The sequence below is a fragment of the Triticum dicoccoides genome, chromosome 5A (assembly GCF_002162155.2).
Source record: "Triticum dicoccoides isolate Atlit2015 ecotype Zavitan chromosome 5A, WEW_v2.0, whole genome shotgun sequence".
NCBI lineage: Eukaryota > Viridiplantae > Streptophyta > Magnoliopsida > Poales > Poaceae > Triticum > Triticum dicoccoides.
The window spans coordinates 24,844,447-24,869,844 of NC_041388.1; the positions used below are offsets into that span (position 1 = coordinate 24,844,447).

Consider the following 25,398-nt stretch of genomic DNA (forward strand, 5'->3'; position numbering starts at 1 on the left):
AGGATTGGGCCACCTTGCTGCACTTTATTTACTTTTGTTACTTGTTGCTCGTTACAATTTATCTTATCACAAAACTATCTGTTACCACTTTTTTCAGTACTTGCAGAGAATACCTTGCTGAAAACCGCTTATCATTTCCTTCTGCTCCTTGTTGGGTTCGACACTCTTACTTATCGAAAGGACTACGATAGATCCCCTATACTTGTGGGTCATCGGCGAGCGCGATAGAGAGGACTGGAATGGAAGTGCTGGCGGCGCTGAGACTCAAAACGACGGTGGAGCAAAGGTGGCGGCGGAGCTACAAGACGCCCGAGGCGAAGGAGGAATAAGAGAGGGGAGGCCAAATCGAACCGTAGGTCAAGGGGGTGGATTTGGCGCAATTTGTGGTGGGGACGGGGTGTCGGGTTCCGCGTGACGGACGTGGCCGATCGCGTCCGAGCCTGCCCCATATCCGTCCTACTTTTGGGTTGGATATGATGGGTGTCAATCAGCCCGGGAGTTTGTGGCCCGTTGAGGTGCTCGTCTAGGTCGAGGCGTCCACCCGGCCGTTTGGGGGAGGGGGAGGGGGGTGTTGACGCGTCCGGTTGTAGATGCTTTAAGGACCGACTCAACGACAGCTTTCGAGAGAGGGTTTGAGGCGCCTGGCTGTAGATGCTCTAAGGACTGACTCAACGGCAGCTTTCGAGGGATGACCTAATCTTCGATGCCATAGTTCTGGAGAGAGCTTGACAGCGAAGAGGGCTGAGGGACCGAGGCACTCTAGTGTAACTCTATGTGCTATGCGTAGCTACTCTTAATCATATGTCAAGTGTATTCAACCAAACACCCTATAGTTGCATCAGCCTAGTCAATACACGACACCAAACGCCATGCCCAAGTTGCTCCCTTAATGTAGACAATCTACATGCAGACTACTAAATGATATGCCGATGGTGGTTTTTTGCATGTTTTTCTCAACTAGGCCTAAATGGAGCAAGTATGTAAAGAGGCAAAAGAAAAAGGAAATCTTTGCAAGTATGTGTCTGAATGAGCCGCCGGAATGTATCTTGCACGTTGTCTCAGCAGAAATTCCTGCGTTTTATGAATAAAGAGACACGGGGTAATGTTCAGAAAAAAGAAAAAAATATAATGATGCATGGGGAGCGTTAATCCATCACAAAGAATCACAAAGAAGGTCAAAAGGGGCTGCACAGAGGCGTACAGCAAAAAAGAAAAGAAGAGGAGAAACATTTACTTTACTCGGAAGAAAGAATGAAACCTGCGTGACATGAGGCTTGATAGAGGGAGAGCGAGAGAGAGAGAGAGAGAGCGAGAGAGAGAGAGAGAGAGAGAGAGAGAGAGAGAGAGAGAATACAATTCATCATCCAACAAAACAATCAAGAGATGTCCGTGGGCAGGCCGGAGCCACCTACGGCGTCAGGTCGGCCGGCGGCGTGCCCCTGGAGCGCTCCTCCTCGGAGGTGGTCGCCCGCGCGCTCTCCTCCGTGGTGGTCTGCCCGTGGCCGGCACCGATCTCCTCGATCATCCTGACGACGTCCCGCGCGTCCGGGCGCGCGTCGGGCACGGTGGCAACGCAGGCCATGGCCACCTGCAGCAGCGCGACCATCTCCTCCTCGGCGCTGGCGCCGAGGCGCACGAGCTCGACGTCGAACACCTCGGCGGTCCACTCCTCGCGCACCACCGACTGCACCCAGCGCGGCAGGTCCAGCGTGCCGCCGTCGCCCTCCTGCAGGGACGCGTGCGTCGGGGACTTGCCGGTGAGGAGCTCCAGCAGGAGCACGCCAAGGGAGTAGACGTCCGCCTTGAGCGTCGGCCGCCGCGTGTCCACCACCTCCGGGGCGCGGTACCCGCCGGCGCCCGCGCGGACGGACGTCGGCGCGTAGATGGGGTGGAGGGAGAAGTCGGAGAGCGCGGCGGCGTCGAGGTCCGGCCGGAGCAGCACGTTGGAGGACTTGACGTTGCCGTGCGCGAGCCTGTGCTCCGAGTGGAGGTGCGCGAGGCCGCGGGAGGCCGACAGCGCCGAGCGCATGCGCGCGTCCCAGTCCATGGGCGTCCGGCCCGAGCCCCGGCTCCCTGCATTCAAATTTCATTTCATTCCGGTGAGAAAAATCTTGGGCCGATCGATAAGGCAGAGCTCATGCTACCGATTTCTCAAAGAAAAGAAAATTTTGACAAATACCAATGTGACATTAGCAAACTTGCAATGTAGTATAATGTACAACTGATTATATAGGATTAAAATGCAAGTAGCGTCACGTACGACTGATTAAATCAATGGGACGTGAGCTAACAGCTACTAAAAGTTAGTACTACAAAGTTGGATCATCTATTTAGGAACGGAGGGAGTAGAATTAACGCTCAATCAGTTTGCTGCTAATCTAAAGACACCCACAACCATGCAAGACTAAAGAACCGAAACCAATCATCCTGATTGATCGGCCGGTCCACAATTAAAGAAGAGAGGTGAGGGATTCTTTAAGAAAAGAAAATGTGGTAGCTCGTACTTCAGTATAGTATGCAATGCAGCCTTGGATGGTAACAAGAGGACAGCACAGCACATGACACAGTTGTGGAGCAGCAGCAAACAACCACCGAAGCAATCAATCAAATCAGCTGCCGTAGTAGGTTATTAAGTAGGACCAAAACTGAGACAGATACTCACTGAAACAGAGCAGACATATACCCGGGCACAAAATGAGCGCATCTGATCTGGTAGGCACTCTAGAACCTCAAATGGCGACGGAACAGTAGGTCACAGACAGCGCTGCTAATCATCATACTCGCGGCTTCATCATTTGAGAAACACAATCGAACACTAGCATCAGAACATAAAAGGCCTACGCGAAGAGAAACAGAGCCCCCCACAGTAACGCAGTGCAGCAAGTACGATGGATGTGCCATGCGTACGTAGATACTGCTCCGTTGTGCTGCCAGGGTATTGACTGACTGCGGGTCCCGGCACATGGCTGTAGTGCAGTGCAGTGCACAGGCGTCTCCCTCCCTCTCACAAGTGGCCCAAGACGAGTACAGTATCCTCTTCTACTACCGATTATCAAATGGGCTACAGTGGTGACAGTACGGTACTGCATGCCCACACGATAACGACGGATATGGCGCCAAGAAGAGTGCAGAGACGCCTTTCGCTTTCACTGGCGCTACTGCTACTACTCGGCTGTTCAGTGAGGCCACACGGCGTGCAGACCGCATTCGCATTTCTCCTCTCCTCTGGATCGTAGCGTTGGAATGTAAATAAATAAAGAAAGAAAGAAAGAAAAGAAAATCCACGAGGAGGGAGGACCATCGTCGTGGCTTTACAGCCCGAAAACCCCGCGGCCAGCGCACGCACACCATTTTCTGTCTCTGCTCCTCGCCAATGCGGGCCAAGTGTTGCATTTCCAGCAGCGAGCCGAGCCCATCATCATCGCTCCTTCTTTCTTCCTCTGATGATCCCATGCACATGCCACGATTTTTACCCCGCTTGGCCATCAAAGAAAAGCCACGACCAACGAGAGAAAGATCCACAAAACAATGATGAACCAAAGAAAAAGACGCAGAACGGGGCGAAAAGCGCGCCAGATGAGCCGCCCGTCCACTCCACATGCCGTCACGTCGAATTGCCGGCGATGCTATCTATGCAATGCAGTACAGTTTTGGTTGAAGGAGGGAGGGTGATGACTGACCGTGGAGCATGGCGGAGAGGCTGCCGGCGGGGAGGTAGTCGTAGACGAGCAGCTTCTCGTCCTTGGAGAAGTAGTATGCGCGGACGGGGAGCAGGTTGCGGTGCTCCACGCCGCCGACGGCCTCCATGTGCGCCTCGAACTCGCGCCGCGCCACCGCCACCTCCTTGAGCCGCTTCACCACCACCGTCGTCCCCTCCTCCAGCACCGCCTTGTACGACGTCCCCGCGCTCCCCTTCCCCAGCACCTCCGCCGACGCCCGCAGCAGGTCCTCCAGGTCGAAGCTGTACCCCGCGCTCTTCCCCACGAACACCAGCCGGCTCGTTTCCCCCGTCCCGCCGCCCGCCGCGGCCACCGCCCCGGAGGTGCCCGCGTCGTCCTTTGGCGAGGACGCGGTGCCCGTGCCCTCGCCGGACGCCGCCGGCGGTCTGGTTGTGCCTGTCTGCCCCGCCGCCGCGGCCGTGCCCTTCGGTCCCTCCGTGCGCGCGCCTCGCCGGGCCCTCTTCTTGCAGCAGAACACGATGGCCAGAAGAAGCAGGAGCAGCGCGACGGCCACGGCGGCCACGATGATGCCGACGATCGCCGCGGTGGACAGCTTCTTCTTCTTCCTCCCAGTCCCACCGGGCGCGCCGTCGCTCGGGCCCATCCCCGGCGCCGGCGCCGGGGACGGGAAGAAGGGGCTGCAGGGGGGCAGCGGGGTGCCGCACAGCTGGAGGTTCCCGGCGAAGGCGTCGGCGGGGAAGCGCGACAGCGCCCGCGGGATGGAGCCGTTGAGCATGTTGTTCGAGACGTTGAACGCCCTGAGCCCCGGGTTGGCGATGCTGGGGATCTTGCCGGACAGCCGGTTGCCGTCGAGCCTCAGCGCGCGCAGCGCCGCGAGGCCGCCGAGCGCGAAGGGGATGGGGCCCGACAAATTGTTGTGGGAGAGCACGAGCCGCTCGAGCGCGGCCAGCCCGGAGACCCCCGGCGGGATGGCGCCGGAGACGGCGTTGTCCTGCAGGAAGAGGGACCGGAGGGCGGAGAGGCGGAGGAGGTCGTCGGGGATGGTGCCGGACACGCGGTTGGCGCGGAGGGACAGCACCTGGAGGTTGGCTAGCCGTCCGAGGGTCCCCGGCGGGATGGGGCCGACGAGCCCGATCCCGGGTAGGCGCAGCTTGACGACGGTGGAGTTGGCGGCGTCGCAGGTGACCCCGACCCAGGCGCAGGCCGGCGTGGAGGCGCTCCACCCGAGCTTGCGCTCGTGCGGCACGGCCGCGAGGAAGGCCAGCAGCGCCGTCTGCTCGCTCGCCGGCGGGTCCGCGAGCGCCAGGCATGCCAGCGCGGCGACCACGGCGCACGCCAGCAGCAGCGCCGCCGCGGACGCCATTGCGAGTTGCGACGGACGGCTACAAGCTAGGCATTGTCGAGGCTAGAGCTGGAGCTTGCGGTGCGTGTGGTTTTGCTTGGTCGGGGAGATGGAATTTGGGCGAGGAAGAAGTGGGGAGAGGGGATCTGACGGGGGAGTGAGGGAGGAGGAAGAGGAAGCATGGACATGGTGGCGCGGTTTTGGTGGTGAAGAGATTGGGGACGGTTGGGCCTCGTTTTTTTTCCCATTCCATTCCACTGGTTTGGGCCCACACCACACCACACCAGCCTAATAAGCAGCATTGGACTTCCCTCAAAAAAAATAATAATAAGCAGCATTGGAGAAGCAGAATTAGATAGTAGTAGTAATGGAAGAAGAGTGTTGTCGACAGAAAAACAGTGGAGTGTGTCGCTAGCAACCAAATGAGAGAGCAGAGCGTTCACAGAAAAGAGAAGAAAAAGAAGAGGGGTGGGAATCTTCGTGTGGCTTGGGGCTGCGGTAAAGTGCGAAACCCCGTCCGCGCTGTCCGAAGAGCATTGGACTGGACTGAACCTGACCATACACGCCCGCGGGTGCTGCTAGCAGACAGACAGTCGCTCGCGGTACGTACGCCGTCGCCGGTCGCCGTCCGAGACCGGCCGTATCGCTGGCCTGGAACAACCAACCGGGAGCACGTTAACGACCAGCCAACTTCCTCGGCGCACCTCATCTCATCTCATGGTCATGGTGGAGACTCCGCATGTATGTATGTATGCATAGTTTGTTCGTTCTAAAAACCATTCGTCATTTCTGTATTTTTGTTGTTTGTCCATCGGTGACTCGTGGCCTGACACATACATACTTACGTCAGGGAATCTGAGAGCAACTCCATACCGGCCCGATCATCATAGTAAGGCCAACTCCACCGGGCGACCTCATCCTATCCCGTCCCGTCCGTTTGGAGTAAAACGGACAAACGATGCGGCCCAGCGCGCGACGGTCCGGATCCATCTGGCCTGTTTGTGTCCGGGCCGACCCATTTCAATCGCATCTTTGCGTCGGGTTTGGGTCGCCGTGGACACCGAACGGACGCGCCGCTCGTCCGCGTCTGGCCGCGTGGCGGGGCGGCCACCTACCTCCCGCCTGCCAACATCAATGCGCACGGGTGGCCGACCCCACCTGCCATCGGCCCAGTGGAAGGTCGCCGTCCTTCTTAAATAGAGAACCCGTGGACCGGTCGTCGTCCACACTGTCCCACTCCATCCAGCGGACTTCTCGAAATCCGACCGCGCTAAACCCTAGCCCTCCCTTGTCGAGCTCGCCGGCCGGCCACCCTCGACGCCATGGGCTTCTAGAACCGTAAGGGGAAGCACGACCACAAGGCCGACTCCTCGTCGGGGCGCCGCGCCGGCTCCGTGAAGAAGGAGGCCGCATCACCACCACGCCGGGCCCCCGCGCCGACCGCTTTCTCCATCGCCACCACGTCCGCCGGCGAGCGCGACCAGCACTACGTCCGAGCGTCGGTGTGCCGCCATTATTGGGAGACGAGGACACCGCTCTCCTGGGGCGACGCCCACCTCCCCAACGGATGGCACCTCAGCGCCGACCGTGTGCCGATCCCGCCGGTCCCGGCGACCGGCCGTGCACGCCGTCAAGAGATCGAGCGCCGCCGCCGCTTCCTCCCCGACGAGCTGTACTGCGACGACTGGTAGGCCCGGACTCCTCCCTCTGGGATACCTGGCTCAGGGACGAGCACGACGTGCGGCGTGCCTCTTTCTTCGCCGGCACGGCGTCTGGGCCGCGGCGGCCACGTCGGGAGCGCGTAGCGCCTGCTCCCTAGGAGCGCGGGCGTAGGCTGGTGCGCGGCTTCACGCCCACGCCCTCGCCGTCGCCTTCGCCATCTCCGCCACCACCTCCTCGCATGACAGCGGAGGAGGAGGCCCGTCTCATGGCGCGTGTCATGGAGGACTCCATGTACACGCACGATGAGCGGCAAATGGGAGGGCCTGAAGGAGATGATGGCCCACTCCGCCGCCGGCGAGGTAGCCATTCCCAAGGAGGAGGCGATGGAGGAGGAGCCGGTGGCCGCGTTCCACCCGGGTCTGCTGGGCCAGGGGTGGGGCTGGTCCTGCACTGCACCGGAGATGGCCGCCGCCGTGGGCGTGGACTGGTGCGCCACTCCGCCGCGGTCACCGGAGCGGGAGGCGTCGCCACGGGAGGAGGTCGTGCAGGCACCTCCTGCCATCCGACCCACCCCCGTCTACCACGCACCGCCGGCCCACCTCTGGACGCCGCCAGCCTACGTGGACCTCGTCAGCGACGACGACGCCGACGGGCACTGAAGACGGCGACGGCGACGACATCGACGGGCACAGGCAGAAGCGCGCTGGCGGCGGCCGTTTTTTTTAATGTTTAATTATGTCAAGTTGGACATGAAACTGGGCCGTTTTGTGGCCGTGGCGATCCTAACTGAGTTTTATGTTTATTAAACCGCGCTTATTTATTTTTTTAGTCATTTTATTTACGTTTTCTATTTTCTTAAATCATGTCCAACACAGATGTGATTTGGGGTGTGGCCGCACGCACGACCCAACGGACAAGGCCGGACACGGGCGAACCCATCGGTCCCAAAGGGACAAAATCCGGTCAAACCGGACGTCCGTTTAGGGTCGCATGGTAAAGCTAGGGTCGCATGTACTTTATGATGAGATGATCATGGTCGAAATGGAAGAATGTTGTCGACAGAGAGAGAAGCAGCGGCTACCTAGCAAGCAAGGAAGATGCGGACCTTCAGTGGCCTGCGGCGAGGGCTTTCAAATAAGACTGCATGTGAATACATTTTAACAAAAGAAATTAAGCTCCATTAAGCAACATTGTTAGGAAAACAAGCTGTGTATTTGTCCTAGGTGCCTCATAAAGTTTACTGCTGTGTTTTCGGCACGGCGGCGTTTTTTTTTTCATAATCTACTGGAGATATTGTATGTACGTAATTAGCAGCATTGCAAGGAAATCGAATGAAGCTTGCTTATTTGGAAAAGTGAATCTGTTTTCAGCAGTGTATGTTAAGAAAAGAATGGAAGAATGATGTCGACCCAGAGAGAGAAACAGCGGCTGGCTAGCAACAAGGAAGATGTGAATCTTCTTTAGCTTGTGGCTTGAGTAAAGTGGGAAATTCCAGCCGTCCAAACTGTCCGACTCCGACCCGACTTGACCACACATGCACGTGGAGGGAGAAAATAAGAAAAAAACGGATGGATCGGCCGCATGTGACAGCCGGCCGGCTTGCTGATCCGCCGTGCCCGTGGGTGCTAGCAAGAAAGTAGGCCGCCAGAGCAATTTATTTTTCCATGGTACTTTTTCTGTAAAGAAATCAATGTTGGGGATATCGCTTATCGGGAACTTATCGGTCGACCCATGATAAGGGTTAAATCGGCCAGTTTATCGCCATATCAGCCAGTTTATCGTCATATCGACTAATTTATCAGCCGATTTATCCTATCGGTCAGACAAGGGTAAGCGATAAATCGTCCGATTTATCGGAATATCGGAAGATATCTTGAACAGCGAAAGAAATATAAGAGCGACCTGCTCTTCTCGCCGTTGTCCGCATGACAGTCATACAAATATATATTAATAATCTTAATAAAATGGTACAAATCTGAACTCACACAACTCTGATAGAGTTGAATAAAAAATACTCCCTCGGTAAACAAATATAAGACGTCTTTACATTTGTTTACAAAGGTAGTACAATAATCAAAGAAATACACATTTTTGTGGAGCCATTTATTTGTCTTCTGTAGCAACACACATACTTTCAACTAGTAACACAACCAAAGTTCGAATATGAAACAAGTGACTTAGCTTTGCAAGTTCGACCAAGTCACCTTCACTGAGATAGAGGCAAGCTCAAGCATGATTTGCTGATAGTCGTACCCATATTTTTTCGCTTTGAAGGAACAATGGTGATCAAAATCATTTTTACAACTATTCTGACCTACCTTGAACTTCAAATGCATCAAAGTATCCTCCTCCACAGCAATCACATGTCTTCTTAAGCCACACGACTCACCAATACTGCCACGAAAGAGTTGAATCTCATGTAAATCATCCATAAGGAGAATACATGAGCTGAGGGATAAATCAAATCCACACTGCACTTTTGATATGACAACATCTATTGTGGCCTCAAATGCCCAACGAATAAGGGCTAAAGTGATGTCAACCGCGCCACAATCACCATTAATCCGATGCGTGAATGGGTACTCAGGTGTGACTATATCGTGGTACTCCATTGCACCATCAATTAGTTGTAGATCATCTTCTTGCTTTCCTTTCTTGATCCTCATGTCAAACTCAACTAGAACAGGGGCTACCATTGTGATGCCTCGCTTAGGGCCGGTCATCTCAATAAGAGAACCCTGTAAACCTATTATTATTTAGTAGCTCCTCATGGAAAGTAAGAAATATGTGAAGCATATGCTCTACTTTATGCCAATTGACAACAGATCTCAAATAAATGATAGCATAAAATCTAAACCCTTCAAAAGAAAATTATTTGAGATATTTTATCAACAAATATAATTTGACTGCACATGGAACATGACTTCGATAAATCATGCAAAGATAACTAACCACAAACTTGCCTAACATATGCAAAGGAAAAAACACATCGTTGTATAAGATCCTCAAAGCACATGCATTTGCATAAATGAATGCATATAGTCATACAAATAAGATCATCAGAGTGGTGCCACCATCTGCAACACCTCAAATGTTTGACCTCTTTGGTTGCAGGATTCCCGAAAAGTTGTACACTAAATAAAGCACAAGATTAGAGTGTCACGCCATCTTCAGTACAAGATGACTGAAAGGATGTTTGATTGTGAGGAGGAAAAGCATAGGAGTCTTCCTAAAAGCTTGGAGTGAATAGAATTTCAATAGACTATAGCGCAAATGAATCCCAAGAGAGAGAAAATCTTATGATTTAAATGGATGAAATATCAAATATAATTGCATATATATGTAAAAATGTGCACCTGTTCCACAATGATGGGATCATCTCTGCTACGATTGAAGACATAATTAAGCAATGAATCATGACAATCACGCACTGCTATATATCCATATAGTTGTACCAAGCCGATGTTGGTACTAGCTTTTTCCAATTTCAGTGAGAAAATCTGCATCATAGCAGTTGCAGAATGTACCATGCATCTATCCCTATCCGGGAAACAATTCATGGGATTTGAGAACATCATCGGCTCTAGTTGTGCTTCATGAAAAAAATACATGTTATATTACAACAAATAATGTTTTATACAAACAATTTACACAAAAAAATTATAATTATGCTTGTCAATACATATTTGTGCAATTTAGAAAGAAGAATAATGTCTTTTGATTTTCTGAGTCATGGAAGTTGTTGGTGTATGAGTACAAGGGAAAGTTATTTGTAGGACTAAAACTAGTGACAAGATCCTAATCATGTATGGTATATCGACAAATTTATATATCCAAATGAAGCATGCTATTTTTTTGCTAATTCATAAATTCTTTATAACAATCCAGATATATATTGCATTTTTTAAAATACAAGAATTCATTTTAAATCAATCAACCAAACTATATAGCTGGTAAGCATCCTAAAAATAAAATGGAACATGATAGATGACTTACTCTCATCACGTTGAGCAAGATGCCATAGCTTTAGAATACCATAGTTTATCTTGTATATAGAACCGTCCCGATGGGTGGTTTTCTTAAGGATGTTGCCTTCAGATACAGGATAAGAGGCATGGCTAACAAAGACTTGCTTTGTTCGCCCCTTCATCTCTGATCTATCCATTCCCTTGGTGATGTCAAATTGTTTGCCTTTGGTGGCATAGATGGAGGTGCAGAAATAATTACTGGCACAAGGGAGGACGCGGAGCCAATTTGGCCTGCCCCAATTATTAACTCCTTTTACTGCAATGTTGCTTGCCATGACAAAGGATGCATAAGCAGATCGGTCACCAAAGAGCAATCTTAGAATCCGGTCATTAATCCGTGTTAGTCTCAATCCAGATCCAAAAATCTCCAGCAGAATGGTCCTGACGAGAATAATCTACAGAAGGTCAAAACGCACCCTAAAAAAGGTCCAGATTATGGCATGAGTGGAGCATCCCGGTTTAGTCAACATTGCCCAGTAAATCTAGATTTTCCCAAATAGATAAAACATGACAGAAACTACAAATAACAATACGGAGATACAAAAGGTAGCAAACAGAAAAAAAAATCTCCTGATCATAATTTGATACAGTATTTACCACAAGAGTTAACAACAAAATGTCAGAATAGTCCTGCACATTCACACATGCAACTGAAAACAAAATCTCCAAATTTTCTATTTAAGCTCAACACTAAAGTATGACACATCGCGGTATGCTGAAGCCCTGAACCTCACCTGAACCCAAGGCGACAAGCCTGCAGCGCGGCGGCTGCCGCGGGGACTGGGCCGCCGGGGCAGGTGCGAGGCGGGAGAGCAGCAGCGGTGCCGGTGCGCGACAAGGGAGCGGGATCAGCAGGTAGCGGTGCCGGCGGCAGCAACCGATCAACCAAAGCGGCGGCCGCTGCTGAATTTCTTTCTCCAGACCCCGGACCGTGGGGAGCTCTGAGCTCTCTTTAGACCCTGTTAGCGCACAGCTGGGCCGGCCCATTAGCGCATTCCCATCGCTCGCCCGCTCGTCCCTCGTCCCTCGTCCCGATTGGCCGCTCGCTTTATCGCTGTTCGTTCAAGAAAAAACCAGCAAGCTAATGGTTTACGGGAAAACCGACTCCCTCGGTTTTTATAGATTGATGAAAATTCACACCTTTTTTTAGGTTTACTGTGGTTACCCTTGGCCATGAAGTTTCCATGCCCTGCCATGGGCCTCGCCCCGTTGATCTACTCGATCGTGAGGACCCATTCGTTGCAACCATGCACGTTAAAAGCTTGCGGGAGAGAAAGGTGTACCAACTCTGTCCCTCCCGTCTCTATAATAAGTTCATTGTAAAATAAGAATATCAAATCCATGATTTTTTTTAATTTCTGAATTTATAAAATTCGTGATCTTTTTTCCAGATCACGTATATTTTTGAATTGATGAACTTTTTCCGAATTCGTGTATATTTTTCAACCGTGATCTTTTTTAAATTTGTGAACCTTTTTTTTGATCCGCGTATATTTTTTAAACCACGGTTGGCCCGAATGGGGGTTCATTGTCGGCGACGACCATGGAGGAGGAGAGCAGCATCAGCATGACGAGGAAAGGATAGACATTGTCAAACTGATAGTAACTCATGTTGTACTGATGCCTATTGACAATATAGTTGCAAGGTGGAGCTTGCCCATCAGTCAACCTAGCAAATAATAGAGACTACTGCAGCACGTTGATATCATTGTGAGAACCGGGCATGCCAAAGATAATGCGTCAAATTTAAATGTCATGTGTGATGCAGCTGCTTCAAGATGGTGGACTTCTTGCATGGCCCTGATGCAGAGAAAGAGGGAAAACACGGGGCCCCGGCGTGGTTTTGGGCGGGCCGGGAGTGTCGGAGTCCTACGTGATGATGGTCTGTATTACCGTGAAACCCCCCCTAATTTGCTTCTGGTTTGCAGAGGACTAGTCCGTGAATCGATACGGGGCGGCGTTAGATGTCAAACTGCCTCTGAACAACACGGTCCAAACATTTACACGGATTTGAAGGTTCGCTTTGGAGATGCCCTACTAAACAGGACTGACTAGACACTCAGCTTGTCCACTAAAAAAAAGACACTCAGCTTGTATGTGTGCACGTGATCACACTATACGCACACCGCCGCAGCCTCACGTCTCAACTCAGCAACATGCATGAACCAACTGACGCGACGAAATAAACATGATAGACACCTACTCTTTCCGTCCCAAAATATAAGAACGTTTTTAACACTAGCATAGTATCAAAAACGTTTTTATATTCTGGAACAGAGAGAGTAGACAATAAGGTTAACTCTAATGGCATTGGACTAGCGATCGAGTGCTGAAGAGAAGAAAAAGGTGGCTAGCTCTAGCTAGCGATCGACCGGCGGGATCTAATCTGTTCGCGTCCGCAGCTATCTCCCTCGTAGATCAACTTCCAAGTACATACAAAAGCATGCAACCCGTCTTCGCGCTTCTCCTGGTCGCTAACAATCCCACCCGCCTTAGAAGCGGCTTGACCCCAAGCCGGCTCACGTGGAAACTTCTGGCGAAGTGTCACTTTGTCTTCCTAGATAGCCATCTCTCCAGGCGCATCGCTCCATTTGACGAGTACTTGGATCAGGGAATCAGCGCACCGACAAACAACTCGTTGCTGAAGGATTTGTTCTGGATACTGGAACTGATCATCAGGAGCAGGGAGTAAAGAAATCACTTGACATCCCGGTGCAAGGACCTTGCGCAATAGTGAAACATGGAAGACCGGGTGCACATGACTGATAGGTGGTAGGGCTAATTTGTAGGCCACTTCACCCACACGCTCCACCACTTCAAAGGGGCCATAAAACTTGAAAGCAAGCTTGTGGTTGGCACATGGCGCCACTGAAGACTGTAAATATGGCTGAAGTTTCAGAAAAAATGTCTCGCCCATATCAAACACACGTTCAGTGCGGTGCTTATCAGCTTGGATTTTCATATGCTGCTAAGCCCTCAATAAATGCTGACGGACAGAATCAAACACCATCTTGCGATCATCCAACCATTGTTGCACGTCCACAAACTGAATTACTGCATCCGAGGGGATACCAAAGTGACGAGGTGCATGCCCATACACAATCTCACAGGGAGTAGTACGTGTGGCAGAATGCCAGTTGGTGTTGTACCGGAACTCACATAGGGGAATCCACTTAGCCCACTTAGTAGGATGAGCATTGACAAAGCATCGTAAGAAGCATTCCACCTGTTGATTAACTTGAGCAGAGCTCATTCGAAGTTGAGTACCAGACTTAGAGAACAATTCTTGCCAAAAGACACTAGTGAAGATACGATCTCTATCCGAGACAATAGATTGAGGCACACCATGCAGGCGATATACTGAATTGAGAAAGGTTTCAGCGACTGTTTCTGCTATGAATGGATGGTGCATGGGAACAAAATAACCATACTTGGAAAATTTATCGATGACCAGAGATGGTGGTAGCCCCTCGACGAAATCCATTGTCACCATATTCCAAGGAAGTTTGAGGACAGGTAATGGCTGCAACAGGTCAGGGTAGGCTACACGTTCAAGCTTTGCTTGCTGACAAATCAGGCAATGTTGCACATACTGTTTGATAAATCCCCTCATGTGTTTCCAGCGATAAACTTCTGATACGGCGATAAGTAACTGATAATCCCGAGTGTCCTCCACTGGGACTATCATGGAAAGCAGATACAATTTGCTTGTGCAACTCTGGAACATCACCCACCCAAACATAGTTCTCAGTACGAAGAATGCCAACTGTCAAAGTAAACTTACTATCAGAAGAGGAGCTGGTGGACAATTTCTGAAGTAACCCAGTGCAAAATTTATCGCCCACATAGCTCTGCATAATATCTTCAAGCCAAGCAGGTTGAGCTGAAGAGATAAGGTGCATTTCTGGTAACACATCAAGAGAGCTATGTGGTTTTCTGGAAAGTGAATCAGCAACACTGTTCTCAGCAACATTGTTGCCACTTGGTGTGCAAAGGTTGTTCAGACAAACTAGCCAAACTTCATTGGACAGTTCGGATTACAAACTGTGAAACCTGCAAATACTGTCTCCAGTGGTCAACAGCCAATAGGATTGCTAAGTATTCTTTTTCATACACAGAAAGAGTCTGGTTCCTAGGGCCCAGAGCTTTGCTAACATAAGCCAACGGATGCCCATTCTGCATAAGTACTGCCCCAATATCCACATCACAAGCGTCTGTTTCTATCATAAAAGTTGAAGAGAAATTAGGAAGAGCCAAAACAGGAGCTGTTACCAGGGCCTGCTTAAGTAGTGCAAAAGCTTGTTGTTCATTTGCTGTATAGCGGAATGGTACCCCTTAGATTTGTCAAGGGTTTGCTCACAATCACGCAGTGACGAATGATCTTTCTGTAATAACCAGCCAGACCCAGAAAACCCCTAACCTCCTTAGCAGATACAGGAGTAGGCCAAACCTGAATAGCAAATTTTTTTGCTGGATCAGTAGAATTAAACCCCTTGTCCATTAATGATGTGCCCCAAATAAGCAACTTGTGTTTGAGCAAAACAACATTTAGACAGTTTCACTTGCCATTGAATTCAAATCTCTTGAGCTACAAGAGGAATTACAAGGGGGGAGGAGAGAGTCGCCTTCCTCAGGAAGACGAGCACACACACCAGCCACTAGCCGTTTCTCCTCTCCTACCTTCTCACCAACCCTCCACGCACATAAGTACTACGTCCTACTTGGCCCACTCCGGCCCAGCCAGCTTGGGCCGGCCCAATGCTTGAAACCCGTCTTCGCGCTTCTCCTGGTCGCGATCATCACCTGAACTTAACCAACGCACGATACGACGGACGGATAGCATCGGTAGTCTCTGCATTTTACTGACAGAAAGAAGATTAAGCTGCCGGGAAGAAGGCCTGCTGTATTGAGGCGCAGGCCGGAGGCGGGAAACGAACCAACCAACCAACCAACCGCCCTATATACCAAAACCCTGTGTAACCGCCATCGGCGGCAACACCCAAACTAGAGCCCAGCAACAACCTCGCCTGCGCCGCGCAGGAAGACGATCGGCCTCCCTGCCCGGCGATCAACCGCACGGAATAGGAGGAGGTGCGGCGGCGGAGCAAGCGCGAGCGGCTTCCCTGCACGCGGAGGAGGCGCATCGTCGGAGGAGCTCGTCGCGCCCGGCCTCACGCGGCGGCGCGTCAAGCCGGGAGGAAGCTTGTGACGCGCGGCGTCCGGGGATCCCGCCGCGCCCGCCCTCGCGCGGCGGCGCGTCAAGCCCGGAGCAAGCTTGTGACGCGCGGCGTCCGAGAAGCCCGTCGCGCCCGCCCTCGCGCGGCGGCGCGTCAAGAGCCGGGAGCAAGCGCGCGACGCGCGGAGTCGGAGGAGCCTTTCGCGCCCGCCCTCGCGCGGCGGCGCGTCAAGAGCCGGGAGCAAGCGCGCGACGCGCGGAGTCGGAGGAGCCTTTCGCGCCCGCCCTCGCGCGGCGGCGCGTCAAGCCGGAGGCAAGCGCGCGACGCGCGGAGTCGGAGGAGCCCGTCGTGCCCGCCCTCGCGCGGCGGCGCGTCAAGGGCCGGAGCAAGCGCGAGCAGCGCGCGGCTTCTGTGCACGGGGATCACCCGAGAGAGGGAGGACGCGCGGCTTCTGTGCACGGGGATCACCCGAGAGAGGGAGGACGCGCGGCGAGACCAGCGCGCGGGGATCAGGAGCGGCCGATCAGGCGCTCGCTCAGTTGCCAGGAACCGGAGGAGCGGACGATCAGCTGCAAGAAGGCAAGACCGGAGGGAGTTCCGCCATTGCTCAGCCATGGGTCGCAAGAAGAGGGAGAACCGGAGAGAACCCCCCGAGCAGAAGCAAGACCCAAGCCTGGCTGAGCTCCTCGCATCCCTGGACAGCGAGGTATAATACCTGCTGACCGATTTGTCTTTTGTCACTTTCTTCGATCATAGAGTGACTCGTGTTCATAATTGCTAATTTCTTGATCATAGCGGAACAATTCACGGCTTATTTCCTGTTTGTTCAATATAATCTCTCTCAGCAGACTCAAGATAGATAAGTTTAGTTGCTTTTTTTTTCCCGTTTTTCTCATGGTTTCTTGTTCTGGGCAGCTGTCAAACTTTGTGCGCTAGCCATTTCCAATAGGAAGATAAAATGACGCTGTTAAAATCTATCGTTTTGTTTTGTTTTGGCCAACCAAAACGATATGTGTTTCGGCTAGGAAAACCTGGGCGCTTCATTTAGCTGATGCGGTAGGAAAACCCAGCAAATACACTCAAAAATAGTGAAGAGGACGAGGGAATCCAGAACATACGACTTATAACTCAAAATTAGTGATTATGTACTTTGTTGCTCGCAATCTAGCTAGGATGTTCCTTTCAGAAAAAGAAAGAATTACAATTCAATGACTCAACATCTTTAACATTTCCATGGGTGTTACAAAAAAATTCTTACAAATAGAGCTGCAGATCAAATAGGCCAAATTTACTTCCAAGTAAGCTGTAGGAAAAATAGTACCGATCGAGTCGCACATTCCATCCAAATCTTTAGCATGCCTGTTACAATAAATTTCTTACAAATACAAATACTGCCACTACAACAGTCCTTACAGAACCATGAAAATGTTGCTTTCTAAACTAATATAAGAGTGTTTAGAATACTAAAATAGTGATCTAAATGCTCTTATATTAGTTTACAGAGGGAGTACAATACTTACAAAATACTCTTTACAACTAACCAAGCCATGAAAAACAATGCAAATGTCACTCAGCAACTTCCTGTTACAGTGTTTTCTTTGAATTAACTCTTGCAATAAACCATCTCGAGTTTCTAATCCAAATCCATCAACAGATATACTCCCTCCATACCAAAATATAAGACGTTTTTGCAGTTCAAATTGAAATGCAAAAATGTCATATTTTGATAGAGGCAGTACATAACTTGCAAGTCTTCAATCCCCAAGTCACCTAGGACAAACATCAGCCCATCTAACTGTCATCCTCCTGCCACAACATCCTTCTCATAAAAAACTCAATTATTCAGAAGGCTCTATGGGCAAAGTAATCATTGACATCATAAAGGGAATATTACTCAGACAGGGTCAAGTAAGAATCAATTTACCACCATAGTCTAGAAAATTTCCTTGCTAGATTTCCGTGTTATATTCTCAGCTTTATTCCAATCATTATTCCTAGATTTAACAGTATTTACAGAAATCCCTAAATATTTAAAGAGGCAATGATCCAATATTGCAAGTAAAAATCTCCTTATATCTTTCTAGATCATTCCCAGCTTCACCAAAGCAACAAATATCACTCTTACGAGAAGTAATTTTTAAACCAGCTAAATGTTCAAACAGAATCAGAATTGATTTTAGATTTCTAGCATTTTTTTCTCCAGCCTCAGTTAAATCATCGCTAGACCTACTACTGAATTAGGCACTGCCCCTTTAATCTCTCCTTGAGAAATAGCTCTACAAGTTCTTGCAAGAAATTAATAGCAATATTGAATAAAATGGGGGACAGGGGGGCCCCTGTCTTAAACCTTTCTTAGTTTTAAAAAAGGACCCAACTGGTCATTAACTCTAACAGAAAACGTTACCACTTTGAACAATCTGTTCTATCCAGCAAACATAATCAGAAGGAAACACTTTCAGAAATAAATAAAAAATAGTAAGTTGGAGTCTTCGCCACAAACCAAAAATATGATTATTATATTAGCAGAAGTAAAAGCCAAATTCCTACTTTTTTCTAAACTGATTACTCCAACACATATCAAATATCGTAGAATGGTAAAAGTTATCTAATATTCAAAAGCATAATAAGCAAAAGTAAAGGTTAGTTGGAGTCTCGACTGAAAGGGACATATGCACTAAGATTGTTCATGATTAAGCAAATGCTAACATGGCATAGAAAATCAAAATGTATAGGTATAGGATATCGTGCACATAATTAGTTGTCTTTCTACATTTTGCATCTCAAAGAGGAATGAATTGTAACACACTAAAATGAAGGTCGGGCATTATGACAAACTCATCCATATGGTACTGTCAAAAAAAGTCCATATGGTTATTGACAAATCTATTTTTATGCAAATAACCTTAACCTTCATGCTATACAATTTAACCAACCTGGGACTACTGTTGTAAGCACCGACTCTCCAAATTATAAATGCATTCACTGATACTACAAGACTTGGCACTCAAACATAGCCAGCGCTCTCTGCGAAAAAACAATCATGGAGTTCTTGAGAATACTTTGCGCAAATTTATGCCACAACAAATTGCTATTGCTCTTTGACAGTAACAGCAGCACATATGATTACTCAACCAAAAAATACAGCAGCATATATGATGTAGTGTTCATTGTCCACCTTTTTCCTGCTAGGGTACATTGACTGATCTATTTTTTTAATTCCTGATTCATATTTAGGATGTGCTGCTCTTGGATATTAGCGGCCCCCCTAAAGTGGTACAGGCTAACTACAAGAAGTATGTCCAATCAGCGAGGTGGTGGAACTATAAGAAAGGCATCCGAGTGGATGTGACTCGACTCTTCCGCAGAAAAAAACACGTCTTCACCACTCCAGAGAAGGGCACGTGTTGCACAGTGGTCAAGTATAAAAAAGATACAATCACATTTATTAAGCAAGGTCGATACTGGTGGGTGAAAGCCTACTGCATTGATGGTAAGGTGCATGAGCTGAAACCGGACGGTGACCAGAAGAACTACATAGAGTGCTCGGACCACACAGTCCTTTCCTTTGGAGGTAACCACCATGATATATGCAATGGTGACCCTGGAGGGTCGCTTACAGGTTTGCGTTACCTAAGAAAGGCATTCACCTCCATAATCGAGGGTGGGGAGCGCATAGACCCCAAGTTCGTAGGTCTTTTTGTTGTTTATCTGGGAGAAGGTCCAAGGTTTGAGATAGTTTTTCAAGCACTGTACATGAACATTCCCAGCCCAAATTCTATGCGCCTCGACTATTTTATTCCATGGATGAATGAGCTCGTGCGCAACTGGAACAAGCTGAGCGAATATGCCATGAAGTACATGCACTGTCTTCGCGAAGGATTGGAGCTCCCAGAGTTAGACCAAGGCATTGCTTTTCCAGGGATGGACTCTATTGAGAAAGTTCTTGAGTTGGTGAAGATTCTACAGTTAGATGCTTACGATGATGGTATTTTCAGTCATGAAAAAGCGCAACAGCCAGATGTATGGCGTGCACGTGATGAGTCATTTGCTAGAAAGGAAAAGGATACACACTGCAAAAAGAAACATGGAAAAGGTGCACCTCCTCCTGAGGATTCTTTTGTACCTATGGATGACGGTCTGTTTCATATGTTGAATGTCAATGGGAAGGTGGAGAGTTTATTTACAGAGCAGCCCCCTGGTCCTGAACTGAAACTGGGTCAAGGGCATGGGCGGTTTTCAAATAAAGCAAAAGTTAGTTCTCCAAGCTGCTACGCTAGAAGGAAGATGAGCACCCAAGGATGGGACAACAAGGTGTGTGTAAAATGTTAAAACAGCACTCAGAGCTATATTTTTTGCATATCCATATTGTATAATCTTCTCAAAACGTTTTATTGCAGATTCTTCATCTGAAAAGGTCTATTTTGGATATGCCAATGGACAAATTGCTGCATACCACCTTGGCGAGAAGACAAGTGCAAATGCCCATGAGGCTTCATGTCAGCATCATAAATACCTCAAAAAATGAAAAGTTCTTTACAAAAACGACTACATGGACAACCCAGAAGTGCTGTCCTTATCGTTACCTCCCCAAAGACAATATAAAGGTTTGTAAAAAGTTGTTTTAGTTTGAATGCTCTATTATTCACTTTATAATATCTTTGCACCTCTTAATTGCAGGTTTTGGGTATTGGAGGAACTGCGGAATTTATAGGTGAAAGAATTATACAAACCAGAATGGTCAACAAAAGAATGGCCATGCTCAGGCCTTTGATTCTCGGTATGCACATGGTGCAGACCTGCCCGCGGTGGCCAGGAATGTTTCGAGCTGCTAACAGCAAAGGACACAATGTTTTGCATCGGTTTATTCTAAGCCCGCAGAGTCCTGCACAAGGTGAAGTTGGGAGGTAATCTCTCTTATTCCAAAATTTTGACTTTACACTGAAATAAGCACCAAGGTGGACAAAGTGGCCAGTGTCTTCTCCATATTCTCTTGCCTGATTAATGGCTACACACTGATGTTTTTCTTCAAGCAATGCCATAAATTTCTGTTTAGATGTTGGCAAGTTTGTGTTATTTATTGTTTTGTAAAAATGGTTGTAGATATCAACCCTAGGTTCTCTGTTTATTCTAGTTCCCAGGAACAGATTCAGACTTTTAAAATATGAGCTATGCAACACTCCTCCAATTTATGATGTTCTACTGCTCTGCCTTGCACTCTGACTCAGATTTGTAGTGCTACATGCCTACATCATAAAGTCTAGTTGGCCATAAGTCTCTGTTTAGATGCTGGCAAGTTTGCCTTATTTTTCGTTATGTAAAAATGGTTGTAGATATCAACCATAGGTTTTCTGTTTATTCTAGTTCCCAGGAACAGATTCAGACTTTTAAAATATGAGCCATGCAACACTCCTCCAATTTATGATGTTATACTGCTCTGCCTTCCTCTGTGACTCAGATTTAATTGCTCTTGCTCAGCCTTGGATTTTGCTCTGCTCAATGCTCGCACGGTCACACCTCATGCTAGCTACTAATAATAATTTCTGCAGGTTATGGCTGAGCTGCAAGGAGAAGCTGCAGAATATGGCTTCTGGCAAGATTTGCAGCACAAGGATATAATCGAATGCAAGTTGTGCAAGAAAATGCCCCAAGGAAACTGTGGAAATTAGGAAAGAGATGCTCGAGTTACTGAACCACAATTCAAGAAAGAAAATGCCCCAAGGAAACTGTGAATATATTGACTATTGCCAGTATAGATTATCTGGACCATGTACTTCTGGTGACACTGTTACTCTCGACGTAAATTTCTGTTCCAGAACAGCATGCAAATGCTAAAGACCAACTTGATGATTTGCTTGGTTTTATGCAGAGGGGATGCTGGGAGAGTTTTGTTTTCATTTCTCTGGTCAGAGTTTATGTGGTTAGATAATTAGTGAAGACTATTTTGACATTTCCAAGCGAGATTTACATATTGGGTGAAACATAAGAAATTTATCCTAAATGATAATAAGATTACAGAACCAGAAAGAATTCAAATGAAAAGTGGCATCTGAACCATAAGGTATTTAAATTATACCACAGACTAAATTGCAGTTGCATGCATAAAATCTGCATTAATTAGTAAACCATGCAAGTTAAATTCAGAACATACCATCTGAAATCGAGTGCCTGTAGTTAGATACATCGTTTGTTGATTGCCTTGGCCTCCAAATTTCTAGTACTAGAAACAAAATCAAATAAGTAATAGCTGTATTACAAAATGTTCACGTTGAATCAGCCTAGTGGAATTAGAGCATATGATGTCATTAACATTCTAGATGACTTTGCTAAAAAAAATCATTTTGCAAGGATTTGAATAAACCCATGAGGGGCTGCCAGCTTTGTTCCTCGGGTGAGGATCGAAATGCACCGTATAACTAAGACAAACACCATTTTAACTTATAGTAGCCTTATACCATAATTATCATAGCATGCAAACTTGGTAGAGAACATAAAAATTATAAACAGTAAACCATTCATGCTACCACCAAAACCATGATAAATTCCGAAAGAAGATCATGTCAAACATAAGGAGGCAAAGCATCAAAGAGGGAAATAGGGAAGAACTCACCAGTGCAGAGTCAACGAGACAATTACATCCCGCTTACGTGCAGCGGCGTCAGGGGTAGAACTGCGGCCATCCCCGAAGTGAAGAAAAGAAGAGGATATTGCCACAGCATTTAGTGACACTGATGGGTGGCCTCCCTATTAACAGCTGCAGTGGCCACAAAGTGGGGCGGTCTTCTTTAGAACACCATACTAAACCACTAATGCATACAGACCCTTGCCGGCAACATGGGAGGTGGATCTGTAAGAGAATCAACAATATGGCAAGAAGAAGGGTATGTGTCCTAATTGCTCACAATTTAATCTGTACAAGAATCAACAATATGACAGGCGACTTGATCTTATTGTGACAGAGGAGTACGCATCTCTAGATTCTTATCACCATGTCTCAGTCCTAAAGAAGCAATAGGGTAGAGTAACCATTTACTTGCAATTTCCATGTCATTCTTTGTAAATGTTATACTACATGGCACATGCCCATGTCAAAAGGGGAAATCATATATTCATATGCAACTCAATGATCATATGGTACAAAACCTGCATCCTGTAAAAGAATCCCCAGCCTAATCAAAGATGGCAATTGAACACCCCATGGTTGTATTTCACGCCATGCAAGAATTTCTCTGCAAGTAATTCATATCAAAGAGATAATAGAACAATCTGAGTGGACACGGAAATGCATACATTACAACGGGAAAAGCTGAAGCTGAGTCATCCAAGTATGGAGCAGATTGAACACCCTCAGAAACAGTCAACTACAGCTCACGCTTCCACTTCGCATCAGTCAGTCTGCATTTGATGGACCTGGAGGTTTCTCCCTGGGATGCTTTGATCCATAGTGATCTATCAACTGCCTCTCGTTAGCCTGTTGTGCCTGCACACATAGAAGATGTTACATTAAGTTGACACTGCACCAATCATGAGGAACATGTATCCATGTAAAGCTAACTATACACTAGTATATCCGGTTATGCTTGCACACAGTTTTCAACTTGATTCACATCAACATGAACCCAAGCAAAATATTCCACGAATTTCTTCATGAAATCCAGACCATGTGACCATCTCTAAAAAAGAAATCATATGTAACTCAACAAGCATATGCCAGCACAGTTGCATCCTAACAATGATCATAAGGTACATAAAAACAGAAGCCCAGAGCCGAGACCTAAGCAAAGATGGCAATTGGACGCCCTAAGTAGTTAATATTGATAATACTTCATGCCACAAAAGAATTTATCTGGCAATGATTCATATCAAAGAGATGATATAGAACTAACTGAGTGTGCACACACATGAACTCAAGCATAATATTGTATGGCTTTCTTTACAAAATTTAGACTATATGACGCATCTCGGAAAGCATATGCTAGTGCAGTCGCTTGGTGGCAATATATGACCAAGTTCACTTACATATATTCTCCCTCCGTCCCAAAATAAGTGTCTCAACTTTAGTACAAAGTTAAGACACTTATTTTGGGACGGAGGGAGTAGTTTATTTACTTGTACATCATGATAGTGCAGTGGCAACCGCAAAAACTCAGTTAGAATTTCATAAAGAAGAAAGCGGACAGAAATAAAGAGGCATTCCTTTGGTGAAAGAATGTACCTTAACATATGTTCATCTGGATCTCTCCTCTTGACCAGAGGCTGGCCCAAGGATGCTGCCGGTGCATTCATGGAGAGTCACACCTGACAGCAATCGCAGCGACGGGGAGAACCCCGTTAGAGCAACCTGCGAAAAACAAAATTGCAACCCTTATACAACAACGAATAGTAGAGCAAGCAAACTACATCCCATAATAAACAAATAAAAGAAGCAATTTTGAAAATAAAAGTCTGCAACGATCCACATGGAGAAGCAATTTGTCCGATGAGAATAACCAGGGGATCCACCAGCCCAAATCGCAGGGGGGTGGGGGGGTGGGGGGGGGGGGCAAAGAGGGGTTGGGGAAAGATGAGCTACCACATGGAAAAGTTCATCCTTTGATGGGGGTAACTGCGAGTGTGGACGAGACCGAGATTTGCTGCAGAGCAAGGATGCGGGGGTGAGCTTCTGCCGGCCGGGGCGACCCACGACATGCCCCTGCATGGTCCTGCCGGCCGCCGGGCTTCCGGTTGTGCGGTGCAGCACAGGCCAGCGCGCGGGAGGGGTATCCAGCAGCGCCGTCGAGCCGCAAAGGCGCCGACCATTGCTGAAGCGGAGGCGGAGGTCGAGGCGGCTAGGGTTTGCGGGTCGGTCGTGGCTGGTGGGGCGGGTGCGCGTGGGCGATTGGATGACTTGTTTTCCTTGGCTGAGAATGGAAAGAGAGTGAAGGAAGGACGTGGCCTTTTTTATCGAAGAATCCAGTGAAAAGTAGCATTCGGTGAAAATCTGAAAACTTGCCTCGTGCACCATTGGATCTGCAAGGAACGGCTCCCGCTGGAACTCCAACCAACCAGTTCAATACATCTCCGATAGAAGATGTAGATGCAAAAATAACTAACTTTCACATCTTCACGGTCCAAAAACCTCTCTCCAACAGATATGAGATGAAAAAAAATGTACATCTCCATCTTCCGAAGACGTAACATACAACACCTGGCGTTGCAAATTTACATCTTCACGTATAGGAGATATAAGAACGCCAGTCGTGCGCTAACCGCCCAACAGCCTTCAGCCGGCTTCCGCGCGACCACCGCCCGCCACCGCCATGGCCGATGCCGATGACCTCGTCGCCTCCTTCGCCGTCGCTGGTCTGACCCACCTCGCTGTAGCCACCGTCGGCACAACCACGGTCCCCAATTTTGGTCTCCGCCTCCATGTCGCTGCCCGGATTTGCCTCACCTCGGCCGGTCGTCGTCGCGCTGAAGCCGCCTGCGAAGAAGCAGCGGGACGCCAAGCCACGCGATGGAGGCGTGAAGCG

At 48.5% G+C, this 25,398-nt stretch overlaps 2 protein-coding genes and 1 long non-coding RNA gene across 9 annotated transcripts; all 3 read right to left on the reverse strand.

Moving 5' to 3' along the window:
* Positions 1–1,040: 1,040 nt before the first annotated feature.
* Positions 1,041–5,270, reverse strand: LOC119298879 (probable inactive receptor kinase At2g26730). Its single transcript, XM_037576183.1, has 2 exons — positions 3,681–5,270; positions 1,041–2,073 (listed from the first exon to the last, which is right to left on the reverse strand). Exons 1-2 carry the CDS (start codon positions 5,041–5,043, stop codon positions 1,409–1,411), a joined length of 2,028 nt encoding a protein of 675 aa, XP_037432080.1. The 5' UTR covers positions 5,044–5,270; the 3' UTR covers positions 1,041–1,408.
* Positions 5,271–8,726: 3,456 nt separating this feature from the next.
* On the reverse strand, positions 8,727–11,699 carry LOC119299086. Its single transcript, XM_037576375.1, has 5 exons — positions 11,447–11,699; positions 11,310–11,362; positions 10,681–11,107; positions 10,041–10,276; positions 8,727–9,422 (listed from the first exon to the last, which is right to left on the reverse strand). The coding sequence occupies exons 1-5, from the start codon at positions 11,697–11,699 to the stop codon at positions 8,862–8,864; spliced, it is 1,530 nt and encodes a 509-aa protein (XP_037432272.1). The 3' UTR covers positions 8,727–8,861.
* Positions 11,700–17,193: 5,494 nt separating this feature from the next.
* LOC119298880 lies at positions 17,194–24,776 on the reverse strand. Of its 7 annotated transcripts, XR_005146020.1 has the most exons (7): positions 24,459–24,776; positions 24,102–24,227; positions 23,030–23,366; positions 22,497–22,733; positions 22,038–22,106; positions 18,823–18,913; positions 17,194–17,695 (listed from the first exon to the last, which is right to left on the reverse strand). It is a non-coding gene; the product is annotated as an uncharacterized LOC119298880 (long non-coding RNA). The 7 variants fall into 7 exon arrangements; XR_005146018.1 differs by having other exon boundaries at positions 22,038–22,100; positions 22,497–23,366; XR_005146015.1 differs by having other exon boundaries at positions 22,497–23,366.
* Between the last annotated feature and the right edge of the window lie 622 nt (positions 24,777–25,398).

Coding starts and splice junctions, on each gene's coding strand:
- LOC119298879 (XM_037576183.1), bottom strand. CDS start 5,043: ATGGCGTCCGCGGCGGCGCTGCTGCTGGCGTGCGCCGTGGTCGCCGCG. Junction 2,074..3,680: donor CCTCTCCGCCATGCTCCACG/GTCAGTCATCAC, acceptor ATTTGAATGCAG/GGAGCCGGGGCTCGGGCCGG.
- LOC119299086 (XM_037576375.1), bottom strand. CDS start 11,699: ATGGGCCGGCCCAGCTGTGCGCTAACAGGGTCTAAAGAGAGCTCAGAG. Junction 10,277..10,680: donor TCTTGCTCAACGTGATGAGA/GTAAGTCATCTA, acceptor TTTTTCATGAAG/CACAACTAGAGCCGATGATG. Junction 9,423..10,040: donor ATCCCATCATTGTGGAACAG/GTGCACATTTTT, acceptor ATAGGTTTACAG/GGTTCTCTTATTGAGATGAC.